This window comes from Quercus robur, chromosome 6 (assembly GCF_932294415.1).
Source record: "Quercus robur chromosome 6, dhQueRobu3.1, whole genome shotgun sequence".
Taxonomy (NCBI): domain Eukaryota; kingdom Viridiplantae; phylum Streptophyta; class Magnoliopsida; order Fagales; family Fagaceae; genus Quercus; species Quercus robur.
Genome location: NC_065539.1, coordinates 40,395,120 through 40,417,024, shown reverse-complemented (window position 1 = coordinate 40,417,024; position 21,905 = coordinate 40,395,120). Strand labels below are relative to the sequence as shown.

Here is a 21,905-nt window from a genome sequence, read left to right as displayed (position 1 = left end):
ATCAAAATACCAAAAACTCTACTAAAATCTTCTCTCTCTTTTTTAAAGGAAAAACATATTGTTTTTGGCCCAACTTCGCGTTATAAACTGTACTGATTAGGCAAGAACTGGAGTGATCCAGTTGAACCAACTTGAAGAATGACATTTGGAATACCTCTCATAAAAAGGGCTTGATGATATTTGCCTTGGATTGGAAGATACAAAATTTTCAAAGAAAAACGTCACAGGATTTTTCAGCGACTACGTCATTTGCTTCCAAATGCCATATCTCAATGAACATAGCTCCAAATCTGGAAAGGACAGGACTATTGGAACTAGACATCCAAAGCTTTCCAAGCATATATAGTTTGAAGAAACAAAACTCAGAAATGCCTCCAAATAGCTGCACGAAGATCAAACCAAAAATCGATAAAAAGAAAAAATAATCCGAAGAGGTGGTGAAAAATAGGGGGCTAGGTGTAGTATATCGGATTAAATATATCATGAATAAAGGATTAAAACAGTAAATTCAACAGAAATAACAGAAGACAACAATATGGTGATCCAAGAAAATCGAAGAACTTGTGGTTTCACAGTAAAAAAACTTGGAGATGATTTATCCTAAATAGTAGCAACATGTCCATTAATAAAATCGAAATTTGTACAATAATCTTAACCCTAAATCTATTGTTATCATGTAGCACATACTGGTCGTGATCGCATGTAACTCCAAATCTACAATATTTTCTATTATGGACTGTTGCACATAAACTACCATGTTTGTGACTCTAAGATTTTCGCTTAAAGATTATTTAGCAACTATGGTTAACTGATTGCACATAAACTTCCCTATTTGTGACTCCAAGAAATCCACTTGAAGGTTTAGATCAACAACTGTTGTAGATTGGATTGCTTTATGTTTTCATACAGATCTGCACTATGGCAACAACAATACTGTGTTGATTTTTCTCTATATGATATTGAACTCTCATGAGTTGAATAGATGGAGGCTTATATCTACTTTGAATGTCTCTAGTATAGTTAGATTGAGTGAAATTTTGTTATACAAATCCTAGCCGCACAAATAGTGACTTCTCTATCTAAAAAGTCTCTATAGGGACGGCTTATGATGCCCTTTAAATAGCGCAACAAACAAATCATGAATTGGGCTTAAATTGAGCAAGTTGCGAGCTTTTTTGCATTTTAGATTTTTGCTAATTCGTGAATCTTGATCGGTTGAGAGGAATTGAGCCTATAGTTAAAATTACAGAAACTTCATTTTTCTTGCATTACATGAATTTTTCTTGATCTGAATTTTGGTGTTTATCTGGGATTATAAAATACACCTTTAACATACTCAAAACTCATCAAAAACATTATAAAATGATTATATTTAATCACAATTTGCCAACCTAAAAATATGGACTCTACTCAAAGGATGAATAGAAAAGTGAGGATTAACTATGTTGAAAGGCATCTTAATTTTTATGCTTAAGGATAGAATTGAGTTTTACAGAAATTTGAAAGGCACTTTATTTGTCTTATTAATTCTGAAACACAGCTCTCTAAAGTGATAAATAATTGATTATATTGAAAAAAAAAACATGTGGATCCGGTCATTCTCTAAGCTATGTATTGAGTCCATTCAACATAAAGTTGCAGAAAATCAGAAAACCCATAAAGAAAGCTAACAAAGCTCCCCCACCCAATGCTCTTGCAGGCTGGGCTCTTAAGAATAGATTTTGGGACATTTTTTTATTTAGTATCTGGGCCTTTTGCCTTCCTTGAAGTGATGTCGAATAGACAACATAGGCCTTCCTGGAGTAATGAAGGCGTCATAAATCAAAACGCAAGATTAAGGGGGTGTCAGTAGAAGTCATCAAGGCGATGATGTTGGAATTGCTAGGAAATGGGAGAGTTGAAGAGAAACGGCATTCTGATCAAGACTTGAGGTTTTGCCTCTAGGGTCGCTCTAATTTTGGCGAATTCTTTCGTTAAGGTCCTAAAAATAGTGATTTTTCCATTTTGGTAATATTTGTTTTCCTTAATAACTTTTAATTTAAAAGTTTGAATAAGGTCTTTTTTTTTTTTTTTTTTTTTTTTTGGGATGTCTCTTAGAGGCAGGAAATTCAATTTCTACAATTATCTCAATTTTTCTATTTTTTGTAAAAATTACTATTTTGCCACCTAATTATGTGATTACCACGAATTAGGAGTTTTGGGTATTTTCTTAGCCGTCTTAGGTTTTCTTTTTCACTATTTAAATGCATTATACCCTTCATGACAATTCAGTTTTTAGATTACTAAAATTTCAAACTCTATCTATTGTTTCTTTATAGTGGATTCCAAAACCTTATTACTTTATGGATTTAAAAGACCCCTCATAAATTCGAACTTTTCATTTAGAAGCAAACGTATTTAGTTCTTTTTCCACTTAGAAAGTAACGTGTTTGTTTTCTTTTAACTTTCGCGACATCATTTTTTTTTTTTTTTTGAGGATCCTAATTAGTTTCCTTTGTTGTAATTATAAGTTGATATAAATAAAATTTTCTATTGTTAAAAGAAAATGTGGTTCCAATCATTCGGTGAATATTAAAAGTATTAACGCAATAGAGATTAAGAGTGCATTTAGCTTTTCTTTATTTGTTAAAAAGAATTTCTTTTTTGTTTCATTTTTTTTTGTTATAAATAATCTCATTTTTAATTTTTTTTTCAAAATTCAAAATTCAAAATTCAAAATTCAAAATTTTTAGTTTTCTGTCACATAGTTAACATAAAAATGATCAAAGATTATATTTTTGATAAATATTATAAATAAGTTATTGAAAATAATTACTACCAAACAGATGGTAAAATTGCTAAAAAATAAAATATAAAAAAATTATTAAAAAAAAAAATCTAAACCGCTGCTTATCCAGAGCTTTTCCCATCAAATTATTCTTCTCTTTTTGACCGGGAATGACATTATCCATTATGACAGGAGAAAAAGAAAAGGTCAAAAACATAAAAAAGAAAAAAAAAAAGTTCGGTTAATGTGTTTTAGGTCATATTAATCATTTATTTTGAGAAAAAAAAAATGAAAAAATGGTTAAAATAATAAATCACTTTTTTATTTTTTTATAAATTTTTTTTTAAAATAAATTACTAATATATATAAAAAGTGTTTGTTAATAAATCTTAAAAAAGTAAAAGAAAGAAAAAAGGTAAAGAAAAGATAGGATGTAATGATATTAGTGTACGGATTCAGACTATTTTTACAGAGAGCATGCCACATGCACAAATATCAATAATTATTAATTACAACACTGCTCTGCTCAGCTCAGTGGTTGGTGACAGACAGCATTGTCAAACTGCTACATAAAATATTTGTGTCGTGTCACGTCTGTCGATAAAAATATAAAAACGTGCAACATGAATGATGGGTAATTCAGTACACTCAAACGGCCAAAAAAAAGGGGTTTTGGTTTTTTATTTTACTTTAGGGTGTGTTTAGATTGAATTTATTGTTACTTAAACTGAAAACACTGTAATAAAATAATTTTTAAATGTGTGAATAGTACTATGAGACTCATTTTTAATATTTTTTAATCTGTAAACAGTATATAAACAGTGAATTTTATGAACAATAACTTTCGTCTCTCCCTTAAACGCATGAAAATAAAAATAAATAAATAAAAAATGCGACACAAAATTCAACGGGAAACACTGAATCTAAACCCATACTTTATCATAATATAAAAAAAAAATAAAAAGGGAATCCCAAGAATCACGTGCTGCATGGGTATGCGAGCTTTTGCCTTTTAGGTCATTACTCGCCTAGTTACACCTGATCTGAAACATCATTTATTATGTCTTCTGATTGATTGTATCTAAAAGGAAATTACTGGATAAGTAAAAGCAAAACATGACAAAATGTTGCTTAATAACCTATAGTATGCTTTCAAAAAAAAAAAAAAATAACCTATAGTATTTTTTTTTTTTTTAATTATCATCACATGGTTTAATTCATTGCTAAAGCTATCACACCCCCATCACATATTTTTTTTAGCCTAATAATGTTAGAGATACATAAAATAACATAATTTGCCCACTTAAAGAATTGTGAGTCGTAAACGTGTGATAATAGGTTTATGTAAAGATGTATATCTATCACTTACAATTCATCATATTGACTAATTGTGGTACAAATTGTCTTATTTTATATATTCTTAGCGTCAAGTAACTTGGTGTTCTATGCAATATGGATAGTATTGATCAGATAAACGCTTTGTTTGGTTGCAAGTGAGGGAAGAGGAAGAGAAAAACAATAAGTAAGGCTATGTTTGGATTGGAAGGATTAAGAGGGAAAAGAAAAGAAGAGAAGGGAAAAGTAGCTCTTTCCTTGGTTTGGTTGGAAGAGGGAAAAGGAGAGGGGCTGATTTGGAGTAAAATCTGTTAAGTGGAACCCAGCATTATGCTATCAACCCAAATTGGGCAGAAAGAGGAGGAAAGGGAGAAAGATATGGCATCATTTTTTCTTTTTATATCATAAAATTTCTAAAATGCCCCTCATAAGTTATGTTACTATTTAATTTTTCGAGGGACATGAATGTAAAAATACACATTTTCCTTTCCCCTCTTTTTGTAAACCAAACAAAAATCTTCATCATTTCTTACTTCCTTTCCATCCAATATCCAAACACCTCAAAAGAAAATATTTTCTTTTCTCTTCCCCATCTTTTCTTCTTTTCCTTTCTCTTCCCTTCCCTCAACTTCAACCAAACATAGCGTAAAGCAAAAGAAGGGAAGAGAAAAGGAAAAGAAATATCGTTTCTCTTCAATTTCCACCCGTTTTGGACCAGTTGCCAAAAACCAGCTCAAAGGAAATTGTTTCTATGCATTTCTTTTCTCTCTAATTAGCAACCTAGTAGAGGAAATTACATCTCCTCCCTTATTTTCTCTTCTTTCCCCTCTAAACATAGTGAAAATGACAAAATTCCAGGATCTCATAATAATGAAAAAAATTAATGTTATAGTTACAAATTATTTTACAACATTTTTACAAACTATTATTGTGGTCATCTTGACCTATCACTAACATCACTTATCAATAACTATTCACCACATCAACAATTTGTAAAAAATGTTGTAAAATAATTTATAGTTCTAACATTTCTAATGAAGAATATTTGTTTATGTTAATTTATTTAATAAATTAGTTAAGTTTAAGCTTGCTCAAACTCAACTATTGAGTATTATATGTTTATAACTATAAATGTTTAATTATATTTATGAACATTTGAGATTAGATTTTGTAAATTTGTAAATAAATTCATAAAATATCAATTATTTAATAATTTATCGACAATATAAATAGTCTATTTTTAGTGCAATTATACATAATCTTCAACTATACAAGGTTTAATTTGTGAATCTAATTTTTATAAGTTCGAAAAAAAATCATTTTTTCTAATTAACTAAAATGATACAATTTCAATTTTAATTTTGATATAAATTATTATCATAGATTTGTGATTTGTGAATGAGTAAAAATATTTAGTCGTAGTGATTATTGTGTATAATATATAAAAATAATAATAAATTAATCAAATACCTCATGAACAAGCTAAAGCTTGTTCGACAAGAAAATATGCCAAATTTGAACATACAATCTAATTTAGTAATAAGCTCAAGTTTGGCTCATGTTTGAAATAAATTTAAATAAACAATCATGAACTTGTAATATACATTATTTGACTTTGCTCATTTGCAACCCAAAAAATAGGAGACATGAAGAATAAACATTTTCATATCATGCTTTTAGTATTTTTTGTATTTGGAACAATAGAAAAATGCAAGATAATAATGAAAAGAAAAATCATACTCAACAAGCTCAATAGAATGGAAGATATTTTTCATTATTGTTTGGTCCATGAACTTTTACCTATAAGCAGATGTAGTATTTAAAGTTTAAAATAATCAATTCTAGTCCCCAATGTTCTGAACTAAACTCTTTTGGTCCCTCCATCATACTCCATTGATGGATATTTGATTTAACTTTTTTGTGAATTAGAATAGGATTGGTAAACTTCAACAACATAATTAATTAATAGATTTTTTAATTACTTTTTTTTTGGGTGGTTGGTGATACACTAGTTTATAATTTTTATGTAGTAAAATTTGTATTATCTATAGTTTCATTCATGAGACAAATAGTGCAAAATCATTTTAAAAAAATTTATTATCATAAAAGTTAGGCCTTTCTATAATGGAAACGTGCCGGTAATGTAATATGACTTTCATCTAAATCTACCCCTAATTCTACTTTTATAAAGTACTGATTAAATTATATGAATAGTTGTTAATAAAGTCTAAATCAACCTAATATACTCGATGTGAGACTCAACACCCATCCACATAACACAAAGTCAATTAATATCCAATCAAATCAAATTTTTGGGAAGTCATAATCTCCCAAACTTAAATTCTTGACTTTCTTGTTAAGGCCCGTATTGTGGGGCAGTGTCTCTAAGCCACATTTTTCTTGATAATAATTTTTAAAGAAAAATGCTAAATTATTATCAATTTTATTATAAATGCTTATAAATCGAGTGATAATGAATGTTGTGGGGCCCAATAATTTGTGGCCCTGGCCCATTTTTACATTGGGGCCCAAGGCCCGAGCCGAGGAAGGGTATAGCCGAGAATGGGTAATAAAAGTCCAAACAGTCTTGAGACACAGCCGAGGATTATTCTGTCATCGGCATATCCGGGGTCCCCCTGGAAGAAAGGGCAAAAACAGTATAGGAACAGTTTGGGAAAAAATCTAAAATATCTATGTCAATAGAGAAAGAGACACTGGATAGTATAACGACCAAGGACAAAGGGAAAGCTACCATTACTGCCATTCAATACTTTGCACCTGACAGAGCCATGCTCTTCAACTTTTACAACCACCTCCAACCACTCTAGGTATGGGCTGACAGGATAGGTCTTAAGTCCTAGGAAAGTGAGCTTATACGTGGACGCTGGTGAGAGGATAAATGCCCGTATAAAAGGATAAGAGAGGCAGTGTGAGAGGGGGGGGGGGGGCAACCTGTCCTCCCAGCCATGGTGCCCTAGAAACAAGGAGAATAAGAAGAGCATAGAGCTCCCCAGACTCCTCGGACGAGATTCACTGATCGGAGCCAACCCGAACTACCGTCCGGTGACCAAGACCTAGCCTTTCAAACCCATGCTCTACAAATGATATTGTTTGGGCCTCTTTTACGTGCGAACCCAGTATCATTTTGGGTCGTTACAAATTGAGTCCTTACAATTGGCGTCGTCTGTGGGAAAGGCTTGCGTCTTGGTATAGGTGGTGGGTTGAGACAATCCGTCACATCATTTCCAACAGCCGGATGTAGTGTTCTAGCGTAAAGTTCCACTAGGGGCTACGTTTCTTCACTAGGGGCTGCGCTTCGTAGCGTCAGCAGCACGGATGGTTTTAGGGGTTTGGCCGAGGAGCTAATCCCCTTAAACCAAGGTCCCACGCCATAGCCGAGGGGTTAATTCCCCCAACTACTTAAAAAATCAAGTTTTGGACAGAATCAAGGTATTGCATGGTCCTCGGACTCAAACCTATGGGGAAACCAACTACTTAAAAAATCAAGTTTTGGACAGAACCAAGGTATTGCATGGTTCTCGGACTCAAACCTATGGAGAAACCAACTACTTAAAAAATCAAGTTTTGGACAAAACCAAGGTATTGCATGGTCCTCGGACTCAAACCTATGGGAAAACCAATTACTTAAAAAAATCAAGTTTTGGACAGAACTAAGGTATTGCATGGTCCTCAGACTCAAACCTATGGGGAAACCAACTACTTAAAAAATCAAGTTTTGGACAGAACCAAGGTATTGCATGGTCCTCGGACTCAAACCTATGGGGAAACTAACTACTTAAAAAATTGAGTTTTGGACAGAACCAAGGTATTGCATGGTCCTCGGACTCAAACCTATGGGGAAACCAACTACTTAAAAAATCAAGTTTTGGACAGAACCAAGGTATTGCATGGTCCTCAGACTCAAACCTACGGGGAAACCAACTACTTAAAAAATCAAGTTTTGGACAGAACCAAGGTATTGCATAGTCCTCGGACTCAAACTTATGGGGAAACCAACTACTTAAAGAGAATTCTAAGTCGCTCAATCCTCGGACCAAATACCAGAAAAGGCTAAGGCTATGAAGGTCATTAGGAAGATGGCGAAACGCCTTATTACTCAGCGACCTGCAGGGGCTGTTCATTTTGGGTTATATATCCTCGGATGATTACTTCCTACACGGCACCGAGCATTCAACCATCATCTCGTTCAAGTTTGGGGTATACAACCCATTTTCAGGTCGGTCTTATTGTACACGATAGCTCTAATAAGTTCATAATAATATCTTTTTTCTTGGTAAGGGTTTTCGGCCCTAAGTATTGTTTTCTCAGGTCGGCGTTATTATGCCAGACAGCTCTAATAAGCTCATCATAATATATATATTTTTTTTCTTAGTAAGGGTTTCTGTCCTAAGTATCATTTGTTCAAATTAGCATTATTATGCCGGATAGTTTCAATAAGCACAGAGCAAGGTCTTTTTATTAACTGGGATTTCGGCCCTAAGCATCGATCAGAATACAAAAATAAAAAAGAAGTCATATTGTAGTACGTCTATTCACGGCATAACCATTTCAGAAAGAGGTAGAATATACGAAATAAAGCAGTGTTGACTTTTATTAATATAAAGAGGTATTACAGCGTACAATGAAGGGCTTAAATAAGCCTATATAGAAAACGAATTACAAAAACAATAAAATTAAATTAAAAAAAAAAAAAAAAAACAACAAGACAAACAAACAGCCAGAAGTCTTTTTAAGCTCTGCTCCGAAGTCTTTCCAAATTCTACCCTAGTAGCACCCATATTGAGAGGAGGACCTCCCTTGGTGGAAGAGGAGAAGAAGAGGAAGAAGGAAAAGCACCAGGATGGATCTGGTGATGGGAAAGAAGAAGAAGGGGAGGTAAAAGGAGGCACCACTGAAGGAAGAGAGGAAGAAGCAGGGATACTTTGTCCCTGCGTCAGTCCTAACTCCTAACACGCTGGTGCCATGTTAGCTATGCTCATAAGAGAGCGGCTGGTACTGATAATGGATGACCCCAGCTCAGTCGCACCAAAAGTTTGACGCGACGAGCCCCTGCTTCGGATTTTGGCTGAAGAGAGGATGAGAGGTATCTTGAGTCTCTACCATCCCTGTCCTGACCGAGCCATCTTAAGCTTCGAAGGGACATAACGCTTCTGAGAAGGATGTGATCTTTTCATCCCCACTTCTACTTCAAATGTGTCACACTATAAGCTGCGGCTATGCTGATAAGGAAGACTTAGAGCACAGCTTGAGAGTTGAGGGTTTAGGAAAGTTAAAGAGTCTTTACGCGAAGCGAATACCCTTTCGTTTGGCCTCTTATATGGAAGGTGAATTCAGTGACATTTAATCCGTACATATCTCCAAGAAGATCTGCAAGTAAGGTAGCGTCTGTTCAACTCCCCAATGTCATCTGTAACTGTCAGATTTGATTGGCCTCGTAAAGGAAATTTATTAAAGACGCGCCTCGTACACTAAAACAACGGGAGCGCATCGTGTGTAAATCTAGAAGAATGTCTCGTAACCCGACGCATTTCCTAAGCAGATGAAGAGACGCCAACATTAATGAAGGGCAGAGCTAAACGAACCGTAATAAAGGCTTGGCATCATCAAAACCCTCCTTTCCGACCAAGAGGTCGGACAGCAGGATTTTGAAGGGCTATTGTGGGGCCTAATAATTGGTGGCCTTGGCCCATTTTTACATTGGGGCCTAAGGCCCAAGCCGAGGAAGGGTATAGCCGAGGATGGGTAATAAATGTCCAAACAGTCTTGAGACACAGCCGAGGATGATTTTGTCCTCGGCATATCCGGGGTCCCCCTGGAACAAAGGGCAAAAACGGTATAGGAACAGTTTGGGAAAAAATCTAAAATATCTATGTCAATAGAGAAAGAGACGTTGGATAGTATAACGACCAAGGACAAAGGGAAAGCTGCCATTACTGCCATTCAATACTCTGCACCTGACAGAGCCATACTTTTCAGTTTTTACAACCACCCCCAACCACTCTAGATATGGGCTGACAGGATAGGTCTTAAGTCCTAGGAAAGTGAGCTTATACGTGGACGCTAGTGAGAGGATAAATGCCCGTATAAAAGGATAAGAGAGGCAGTGTGAGAGAGAGGGGGGGGGGGGGGGGACAACCTGTCCTCCCAGCCATGGTGTCCTAGAAACAAGGAGAATAAGAAGAGCATAGAGCTCTCCAGGCTCCTCGGACGAGATTCACTGACCGGAGCCAACCCGAACTACCGTCCGGTGACCAAGACCTAGCCTTTCAAACCCATGCTCTACAAATGATATTGTTTGGGTCTCTTTTACGTGCGAACCCAGTATCATTTTGAGTCGTTACAAATTGAGTCCTTACAAATGTAATTGGTGCAATATAAATAATATAATATATAAATTTCTAAATTATATATATATATATATATTATGTTTTATGTTTTAAAGTTGACATATTAATTTAATTATAAGTTTCATAGTAATAAAATTTGTAACAGCTATAGTTTCAGTCATTTTTTTTTATCCTATGATTTCTAGGCAACATTTTTACTGGCATTTTTTTTTTGGGGTTGCAAGTTAAGACACTACTTTAATAGCAAAAGAATTATTTTATTATTATTATTATTTTTTTTTTTTGTGTGTGTGTGGAAATTAATAACAATGGAAAACTCCCGAAGCATAACGCTTAACATAGATGTATGGGATCTCAATAAAGTATAAAAGCTTCATTTATCACACCCCCTTTGCCAAAAAGTCTGCACCAAAATTTCATTTCCTTTTTCTTTGCTTGACTTCAAGAGAGTGGAATTTGTTGAGAAGGTACCTGCAATGAAGTATCAAGACACTCAAAGGGTGAGATTGAAAAGTTTCATTCCCAGATTGTTTCAGCTAGCTAGGTTTACAACTATCATGGCATCCAAGTATCCAACTCCACCACAAATCCGAAAACTCTTTTACCATTTTCCTTATTTATTGATTAGACCCCTTCTCCCATTGGCATCAATTATTGAATCCAATGGCAGGAACTCCAAAACAACAGACAGAAATGAATGATCGGGCCCAAACTAGTGACTTATTTTTTCAATAATTCACACACTTCTTCCTGTTCTGCATACATTTCATGTGGATAAAGCGAACAACATGGACCACTCTCGATTGGCTAGAAATAGAACAATTAATTGTGGTAGTGTACCTGTGCATTAGGCTTAATGTTAATATCTCGCTGACGTGAATTCTGGTAACTTATTTCGTAAAGAAAGTAATATAGTACTAGATTTTCCTTGTGACCTATAGTATTCGGTGTTGGATGGCTATAAAAAGCTCAAGTTTTTTTCGCAACAAGAACTCAAGCAAACCTTCACTCTTCTGCCCCAAACCTTGTGATTTTCTAACCTTTCTTTTTTTTTTTTTTTTTCTTGTGTTACCCAATTAGTAATCCATTATGGGCAGCAAGTTGGTGCCGAGTTCAGTACAACAAAGTGAGCTGAGCGTGTTAACCATGTCCGACCACGACATCATGAACCACATTTATGCAACCCATGTTCATGGTGACGAAAAGTTTGATGTTGAGTCTCTTTTCTTTCTCGTCGAAAACATCCTTAAGCGTGCCACCCTGATTGTTGACCATGTTGCACTGGTACACTACCATAATTATTTATTAGAATAAGATGCTCTCTCTCTCTCTCTCTGGTCTATTTTCTTCTTCCTAAGTCGGAATTTTAACTTGGACTGAAGCATTCCATAGTTTGGAATACACTATAGTGAGGTAGGGTAGCCATTACTTTTACCAAAGAAATTGAAAAACCACTTCAGCCTTAACGAAGTGGAAAAAGCACACAAGGTTGCTTTTCATTTTTTGTTTCTTTAAAATGAGGGATATGTAATGCAAGTCCATTTTGTTGGTATGAGCATAGGTATGAGAATCAAAGTTGAAGCATTTGGGTGTGTTCTAGATTACTGAGGCTGGACAAATATAAAAATTTTAGAGTTAATTACAACAATTTTCATAAAATATTTCTTAATTATTGTAGATGGTTAATGATAACTAATGAAGTGATGTGACCCTACAAGAACCAATAAAGATGCCAACTCAACTAACATTACTCAGAAAAATAATTTTCCTCTTTATTCTTCTCAATACAATTATTTACACTCACTGCAGGGTACCCAAGTACACTTGGACAGCTTGGAAGACAAGACCCCTAAGGCCAACTTTAATCCACCATTGTGTACACTAAAGAAAATTTCCAGTGAGGTAATTAGAATGATATAATTTTGTTTAAAAATAATTAAATTAATATTTATAATTAAAAGTGTTTAAATAATGCTTAAGTGATTAAATTTATTATTTCTTAATTTATCAATTATTATTCCAGTAAGCATCATTTTAAATTATTAGATTAAAATTTTTCATAATAAAAGATTTGTAATGTCAGATGCAATGCAAGACTCCTGGTGAGGAAATTGCGCACAAGACAACAATGTCAATACTTAACAAACTGTCAAGCTATTCGTGGGATGCAAAGGCAGTGCTCACACTTGCTGCTTTTGCTATAGAATATGGGGATTTCTGGCTACTTGCCCAACTTCACCCATCAGACCAACTCGCCAAATCAATTGGGATCTTAAAGCGAGTACCTGTTATCTTAAGGCGCCCAGGCCTTCAAAAACATCGAAGAGCATTGGTTGAACTTAACAACCTGATCAAGGCCACATTGGAAGTGATAGAGTGCATCTTTGAGTTGGAGAAGCTATCTATCTATGATACAAGGGATGTACCTGCATTGTTAATTGCCATGGACCGTATTCCAGTCGATGTCTATTGGGCTATCATAACTGTTGTAGCTTGCTCAACTAAGATGTGTGGCCTCACTAATGAAGAGTAAGTTTTTATCTCTGTCAAATTGTTTTGATCAAATCTTTGAAGTACTTCCCATTCCTATACGTGTTATAAGTCTTATTAATTACCATACGAGCAATCTTGTTTTCACAAACTTTAGTCAAAAACCTTTTGTGAAGTTTCATCCCCACGTTTTCTGTTGTGAAATGGGTATTTAGTTTTCACAATTGAGTGAAAATTAAATCTTGTGAAAAGATTTTTCAATAGAAGTTGTGAAAATGGTATTGTTGTCGTTATAATATAAGTGGGTAATTAATAGAAAGAAATCTAGTTATTGTTGATAGTTCTAAAAAGATATTATCATTTACCATTAAAAATATTTTTTTATAAATTTTTTTATTAAATTGGACTAAATTACCATACAGCTCATGGTATATAGGTGTCCGCGACCAAAATGAAATCGTCAGAATCTCCTTCAAAAATCCTTTAATAATTTTATTCTAAATAGAAACTTTAGGACTTCAAAATTTAGGAATTAAAATATTTGTGTGACTAGATTGTATTAGAGTTAAACTACAAGAAATAAAATAGGTTGTAATTGAAATTCGTCCTCCAAAATCTGTTACTTTGGACAAAAGCTTAACAATTTAATTTTATTCAAAATTTAAAGGGGTCAATTATAAAATTAAAAATTTGAGAACTAAATTGAGTTATAATATATAGAAGCAAACCACATAGAATAAATTGTAATTTTTCCATAAAAAATTAACGCAAATGGTTGCCCCCTTTTCAGGAACCAGGTGCAGGAACTATCCCACTTTGCTCAGAAGCTCAACATTGTCCTCAGCATATTAAAGAAGCAGATTCAACTTTGCAAACAACAAATAGGTAAAGGCCACTAAGCGGTTTCGTTCTTAAGAATGCATAGATGTTGAAAGCTATCTTACCTAGCTATGTTGCAAAATGCAATGCAATGTCTTCAAAATGGACCACACTGCTCATGAAAAATCCTTGTTTACACAGAGGATCTGGAGGCTCATCGAAAGATCAAGAAACTCGTACAAACCCCTAATGAGATTATGGAGGTTTTCAAGGCGCTTATTTATGCCAAGAATAATCTGCAGCTGCTCATTGATGGTTCTACTCAAAAAACGGTGCACTCTTTTAACACGTCATTATATAGTTTGTTACCATGACTGTTAACCCTTATCACAGCCACAAGTTCAATTGTACTGCTAGCAGCTCTCTTGATAATTGTCTTTTATTATCAGACTAAAAATATCATTTAATTATTAAAATAGTTGAGGGTTAAATTTACAATTTTTATTCAATCATAAGAGACTTTATCAATTGAATTAACTAGAACCCATATAAACATGTCATATTTAGTCAAAGCTTAAGGAAATGGAATTCAAAAAGGTTATAATAATTGTATCACTATATATATTAGCTTTATAAACTAAAAAAAGCACTATATGTTTGCCATTCATAATTGTCCTTAAGATACTTAGGACAAAAATTGTCTGTAGGATAATATCTTCCCAGATACCATGTTCTAAAACAGCTGCACACATTATAAAACACCAAATATTTTATATACGGAAAGAATACCACACATGCAATATTGCAACCAAGGTCAAGATAACTTCATCTTTTGTCAAGAAATAATTGTGGAATAGAATCCGAGGAACAAAGGTAAAAGCATTTTCTAGAAGTGAGAAAGAAAAGAAAAGGGGCTTGGAAAGAGAATAAAGCGCCTTTGTCATTATACCGGCTAAAATGGTGTGAAGAATCTTAACATTTCATTAGTTATAATTTAACTTGACTAAAATATAGACTTTTTTAAAAATAATAATAATAACAATAAAAAATTAGATATATAATGTTTGGTTTCATTATGATAGTTTTTCTCATCAAGCTAAAACACCAATTTTTAGTATGGACAAAAGGTGAACTCCTACTAATTAAGAGAACTTTTATTTTTTGAAGAAGGAAAACATAACATTGTCACGAAGATAAAACCATGTGTCACCATAACAAATACCAAGTCCTTTAGAACCCACTTGTAATTTAATTTCGTTGAATCACGTGCAATAAAAAAATCAAAGAATAATTAGTTTATCGGGTATGAAGTTGGTGCTAATATTTTTTTTGAGCAAAAAGTTGGTGCTAATATAGAGACTCTCTGATGTTCTCAATTGTATTGACAAACAGGTCAGCATTGAAGTGTTAAAAAAGAAGAATATTCTATTGTTCATTTCGGGTGTGGACATCTCTATTGATGAAATTTCGATCTTAAAGCCAATATACGATGCAATAAGGAAGGAGGAGCAGTATAAGATTGTATGGATCCCGATTGTTGACCAATGGAACGATGACACGCGTAAGAAGTTTGAGATGCTCAAGTCCAAGATGCCATGGTACGTAGTGCAGTACTTTTCACCCATAGCTAGTATCAGGTTCATCAAAGAGGAGTGGCACTTCAAGAACAAGCCTATTATCGTGGTGATGAACCCAAAAGGGAAGGTGGAATGCCCAAATGCAATCCATATGATTCGGGTATGGGGAATGAGGGCATTTCCTTTCAGTAGCTCTGTTGAAGAAGCTCTATCAAATGGAAGAGACTGGATGGGATCCATAGTGACTGGCATAAACCCAAATTTACATAATTGGGTAAAGTTAACTTAACTAATAAAAGTTCTAAAACTCAATTGCTTTGGCACTAACACACACATTCACAAATGAATAAAAATCTTTTATCTTACTCTATATTTTTCACTTTATACTCTGCACATTTTGTCATGCGTATCTTTTTTCTCATTTAAAATAATAAAAATTTTGATATAATTGATAGAGTATAAAATTAAATATTGAGAATAGACATATGTGATTTAATCTCACACATAATTAAACTAGTAATGTTCGTACAGGAAAAAAAAAATTGACGATTAAAACATTTTGCTCAATCAGATCAAAGAGGAGAAGTACATTTTCTTCTATGGTGGCAAGGACAAAGAGTGGATTCAACAATTTACTAAAAGTGCAAATGCCCTTGCAAACGATCCAGTGATAAAGGACACAAGGGTTTCTATAGAGTTGCTTTGTGTTGGAAAGAGCAACAAAGGTGAGGATGACCACAGTATCTTAGGGCATTTCTGGAACCGTATAGATAGCTTTTTCTTTTCCAAAACACAAAAGAAAAGTGAACCCGACCCAGTGACACATGAAATCCAAAAGCTTCTTTCGTACAAGAATGAGAGTGGATGGGCTATGCTTAGTAAAGGGTCTAGAGTGGTGGTGAGTGGACATGGGACCTCATTTTTGAAGGTGTTAGAGGAGTTTGAGAAATGGAAAGAGTATGTGCGCCAAATAGGCTTTGAAGTTTGCTTCAAGGAGTACCATGACAAGCTTCTTCACACTACTCGACGTTGTTGCCGTGTGGATATCCCCATTACTACTGGAAAGATCCCAGAGCATATGAAATGTCCCGAGTGTCCACGAGTCATGGAAGCCTATATTAGTTTCAAGTGTTGCCACGTTGACGGTTCTATGAATGGATTGCATTAGATCCCTACTTTTCTTCTGCTAGCTTGTATTGCTACTAAATAATAATATTATGTTTAAGACTTTTCTTTTTATGCTAATATAGTGTTTAAGATTTTTTTTGTTTAGTAACCAGTGCCACTAGTAAGAGGGTGTGTGTTTGAGTAATGCTTCGATAAAAGACATCTTGCTTAATTTGGTGACTGATGCCCACATCTGGGGGGTGCATCTTTGTATAACGTCAAATTTTGACATTGCAATAATGGAAGGCATCTTTATTTGTAAGTATGACACTTTGCTAGCATTTTTTTTAATATATAAATAATCTTTTTTTAGGTTCAAAGATGGAATTTTGAAGAAATATAATACCTTGTTAAAGCATTCACAATAGAGATGGTAAAACCATGCAAAAGCTATTTTAGTACCCAAACCATAAAAATCATGCTACATCAAAAGTGTTATGTCTAAAAAATTATAACATTCAACTACAGTGAACTATTATATTTGCTACTCAAATAAAAGAGGATAAGCTAAAGGCTATGAGATGCGAATGGAATGGGTTCATAGTTGATATCACAATTTGCCATAAAAATATTTGTTAGCCTTGGATTATTTTAAATAACTCAAAGACATGGTTGATATCATTAAGAAGAACTAAGAATAGAAAGAGTTCTCTTCCTATTTTCTCTCCGCTCTATAAAAGTGCTTTGTGAATGTGAGTCTCTTTTATTGTGAGTGTTTGGAAGTTTGAACATGTGAATGTCTGAAAGAAAATGGAATAGAAAGAGAAACTGATCTCAAGGTTAGAGAGAGAGAGAGAGAGAGATTAATTAGTTAATTTTAAATAGTTTTGGATTACTTTTAATTTTTCAAGGGTTTTGGTCATTGTGAATCAAATAAAAAGATGTGAGAACTTGGTTGATGATTAATTGTGTAGTAGAAATAATCCTCCAGTCATTAGCTTATAAGTTTGATTATATCATCGTGGCAATTGAGGAGTCAAAAGGTTTGGAGTATTGAACATGGACAAAGTTTTTGGGATTTCTACAATTCCTTGAAGAAAGACTCAACGACAACAAGAAATAAGAGCCTTTGGACCAAATCTTACAACCAAAGCTAGTTTAACTTATTGACAAAGGATGGTGTCAAAGAGGCCAAGGATTTGGAGATGGTTGAGGAAGAAGACCTTACGAAGGAATGGTCGTAAACTCGGCTAATTATGAAGAGGAAGTTTTTCAAAGACGAAAAAAAAAAATTATATGGCAAATCTTTCATAAAATGTATAATTGTTAAAGATTTGGGTATTATGTTTCTGAATGTAGTAAAGTTGCCAACAATATTGAAAGCCTAGAGCCTGGTGCGCTTCTCAATGCTTGTGATTATGGACTTTTAGTTGACTATAGTAACAAATATTTGAAACTTGATTTGATGGTTTTTTTTTTTTGTTTTTTTTTTTAATTTTTTATTTTAAAGAAACTGAGTAACGTGTGACAATTTTGGGCGGAATTCAAATTAACTACCCTATTGCCGTGTTAATGGTTTATGCCTTTGTCGGTCAAGTAAAGGTTTGTGCACAAATTTTGTCTAGAAGCAACTCTTTTTTCTAAAACACTAGTGAATATTTAGACTCCTAATTATAAAATAACCAACACAAGTTTATATTCAAACAATTATACTTAAACAATATATGTGCGGAATGATAAATATAAGCTATACCCAAACATACACACTACTCTAAGCCATAATTTAATCACAACACAGCGGTAATTAAAAACAAAGAGTAAAGGATAGAGAGAAGCAAACGCAAGATAACACCAGCATGTGTTATCGAAGAGGAAACCGAAGAACTCAGCGAAAAACCTCTTCGTCACCCTCTAAGCAGTAAAATGATCCACTAGAAAATCAGTTGAAATGTATGAATAGCAATAGACCCTCCAACCGTAATCTACCCAATGCACTTAATCCCTCCAAGCTTCTTACTCCAACAGGGTTACGCCTAACATTGTATTTTCTAACTTACCGGATCCCGCAATTAGCCTATTGCATCAACCAAAATAAATTGGTTCTCTCTTGAACTGCTTCCCAAACACCAATAACCTTCTCACTACTCTGAATGTGGTGAGGTAAGGATTTGGCTTAAAATCCTTTCAATGGTATGACAATAGAGAGGGTAAGAGTAGAGGAATTTGGAAAATCAAATATATAAAATTGTGGATAAATCAATCTTATTGTTCTTTAGTATTTATCTCTCAAAATTCTTTCTGAAAACTCTTTACATTTCGTGGGTATAGGGGTATTTATAGTAAGGTATGAGAAGGAATGTGAAAAGTTATTTTTTTGCAAAATAAGGTGCATTGGCAAGTCACTCGTGACTGGGATAAGTCACGAGTTCCAGTTGCCAGTTAACAGAATGGTCAGACTATACTTTTTGTATTGTAATGATTTAGCTATTCTAACCCTTCAACTTTTTGCATGCTTCACACATGAGTTAGATTCTGGCGAGTCACCACTCGTGAGTTAATTGTGAGGTCCAGTCACGAGAAGCCTTTTGATGCACACACTTGACCAAATCTTCACACTCTCTCACACACAACTCTTACATTATTCTCATCTAAATACAGGGTTTCTAAATGCTGAATTATAAGAAAATTTGACACAAAATAAAACTAACACATAGTTGAATAAATTTAACTTTACAATAGCTTTTGTTTTAAGTTAGAGTAATGTTACAATCATAAATTATTTTATAATATTTTTACAAATGATTGACGTGGTTAACTTTTTATTGGTTTTTATCTAAATCCACCATTAATACCCACTTTTTTTATTTAATAATAATCAATCACTATATAAAAATTTGTAAAATTAAAAAAGAATTATATATATATTTAGTATTACTCTTTCAAGTTAATAAATAATAAAATAAAGAAAAAGAAAGGGACAATAGAGAAAATATATTCTCCAATGAGGGGAGCATATTTTATTCCTGCCGTTGCGCAATAGGGCATAGTACCTTACCTGACAATGTGGTCAATGGTCACTACTAATTAGCTAAAAACAAAGACAATGTGGTAGATTTTTATTTTAGTAAACGACAATGTCTTTCCACCTTATCCATTTCCGCCCATAATGAACTGATACCAAAACAATGGACCCCAGGAAATATCATTCCACCTTATCCATTTTTCTTCTCTTTGGTATAACCAAACAGTAAAAATGAGATGTCTTTCAACCTTTTCCCTTCTTGGAGTTTCCGCTTAGATAGGCCCAAATGGATGTGTGAGTCATCACCAATTACTCTTTTAAAATGAATAGGCCATTAATAAAAACGAAGTTGTTTTCACATTTATGATTTAACTAGTTTTGCATGCATTTTTTTTTATTTTTTGAGGTTTGCTAGACTTCACTTAATTATCATGATGGTAGTAGTTTACAAAAGACAAAGTATGATTTTAGTAGCTGAGTTGGTTTTATTTTATTTATTTATTTATAATTGGTGGGTGACATAACTTCCAGCTCACGTGGTTGTTTTTTACTAGACAAATTTGGACTATTTCTTTTTTATTTTAACCGATTTTTCTTTGCTCACAGAAAAATATTAAAAAAAATAAGAAGTGATTTTCTCACGTTGTTTCTTTTATGTTATTTTATTTGAGACAAATTTATAACCTTACATTTTTTAGTTGGTTTAACTTTTAGAAGTTTTTAAAATTAAATTCTAAATTTTAAGATTGTTACAAATTAAATTTTATTATTTCTCTAAACCCTTGATATTTTGAGTTTTATGCGGAGAGTTTTATATCAGAAACCTCCCATTCATTATCATAAATGTCAACCACCAAACTATAGATAATTTCTGTATGTCTTTTAATGAATAATTATTATATTTGTTTGAATATAAAAGCATAATAGTTACTTCGGATTTTTTTTTTTTAATATTCTTATTTAAGCTTGATTGTTAAACTTTTTTTTTCCCTCAATTTCTTTTAGGAATAATATATAAATATTAAAATAAAATATTGTTTTTACTTTTTACCCCTTAACTTTTACAATTTTTTTTTTTAATTTGAAAATTGAAAATAGTAAAACTAATGATTAAATTCGATAGAACTATAGAAGGAAAAAGGACTAAATTAGAAGTAGATTAAATACCGAAGCGCGTTTTAGCTTTTTCAGTGGATCCCGTGCACTGTTCAAGGGACCCACAAACCTATTTTTTTACCAAAACTTTCATTAAAAATGGGTCCCAAGACACTATTCTCACATTTAAAAATTATTTTGCTACAGTGTTTTCAGTTTTCAACAAAATAAGCGGTATCCAAACAGACCCTAAGTGTCTGTTTGGCTAGTTTATTTTTTGTCAACTTATTTTACTATTCAGTTTATTTTTGTTATTATTCATAGATCCTACTGTACTTTTTGGTACTATTTATAGGTCTCATTATACCATTTCAACTAACATTTACCTTTATCTATCTATAGTACTTTTCGCAAAAAAATTTCAATTTCAGTAAAATAAACAGATTCCAAACAGACCCTAAGTCTTAAAAAACACTTAAAACATAAGAATGGAATTAAAAATCTGTCAAAAACACTCACGACAGACTGCTATAACCTTACTTTGATTCTTGATTTCTAGAATTAAATTTTTTTTTTTTTTTTTTGATAGACCCTAGAATTAGAAATATGTAGTTGAAGTTGGGCCACATATTTATCGTAAAAGATGTACTTATAATTACCAATTACTCTTAAAATGGATTGGCCTAGTAATAAATACGAAGTTGTTATCATATTTATGATTTAACAACATTTGCATTTTTTTTGTTTTTTAGATTTATTCAGATAGTAGTTTACAAAATATAAAGTATGACTTTAGTAGTTGAGTTGGTTTTTATTTATTTATTTATGATTGGTAGGTGAAATAACTTCAGCTCACGTGGTTGTTATTGACTAGACAAATTTGTACTATTTCTTTTTTATTTATTTTAAGTAATTTTTCTCACATTGAATCTTTTATGATATTTTATTGGAGACAAATTATAATCATACATTTTTTTTTTGGGTGGTTTAGGGGTTGTTTGGAACTATTATTTAAACAACATTTTTCAGTATTTAAATAACAATAACATTTCTGACAAATATTTCTATAACACTCAAACACGTATTTCCACAACACTGAAAATTGAACAACAATACTTAAACACTGCTACCAAACGAGCCCTTAACTTTTTTTTTTTTTTTTTTTTTTTTTTGTTGAAAATGGATGGTTTAACTTGAACCCTATAGTTTTAGAAGTTTTAAATTATATTCTAAAATTTAAGATTGTTACAAATTAAATTTTATAAATTTTTTTTTGAGAAGAACCCTAATTTAAAATTGAATGTCGGACTTTTAAATAATATCAA

At 33.0% G+C, this 21,905-nt stretch overlaps 1 protein-coding gene across 1 annotated transcript; it reads left to right on the top strand.

The window, feature by feature from the left end:
• Nucleotides 1–11,371: 11,371 nt before the first annotated feature.
• Nucleotides 11,372–16,601, top strand: LOC126688743 (protein SIEVE ELEMENT OCCLUSION B-like). The gene is made up of 7 exons (XM_050383549.1): nt 11,372–11,754; nt 12,280–12,372; nt 12,554–12,999; nt 13,751–13,845; nt 13,981–14,111; nt 15,172–15,630; nt 15,928–16,601. Exons 1-7 carry the CDS (start codon nt 11,560–11,562, stop codon nt 16,522–16,524), a joined length of 2,016 nt encoding a protein of 671 aa, XP_050239506.1. The 5' UTR covers nt 11,372–11,559; the 3' UTR covers nt 16,525–16,601.
• Nucleotides 16,602–21,905: the final 5,304 nt, after the last annotated feature.

Coding starts and splice junctions, on each gene's coding strand:
- LOC126688743 (XM_050383549.1), top strand. CDS start 11,560: ATGGGCAGCAAGTTGGTGCCGAGTTCAGTACAACAAAGTGAGCTGAGC. Junction 13,846..13,980: donor ACTTTGCAAACAACAAATAG/GTAAAGGCCACT, acceptor TTGTTTACACAG/AGGATCTGGAGGCTCATCGA. Junction 15,631..15,927: donor ACCCAAATTTACATAATTGG/GTAAAGTTAACT, acceptor TTGCTCAATCAG/ATCAAAGAGGAGAAGTACAT.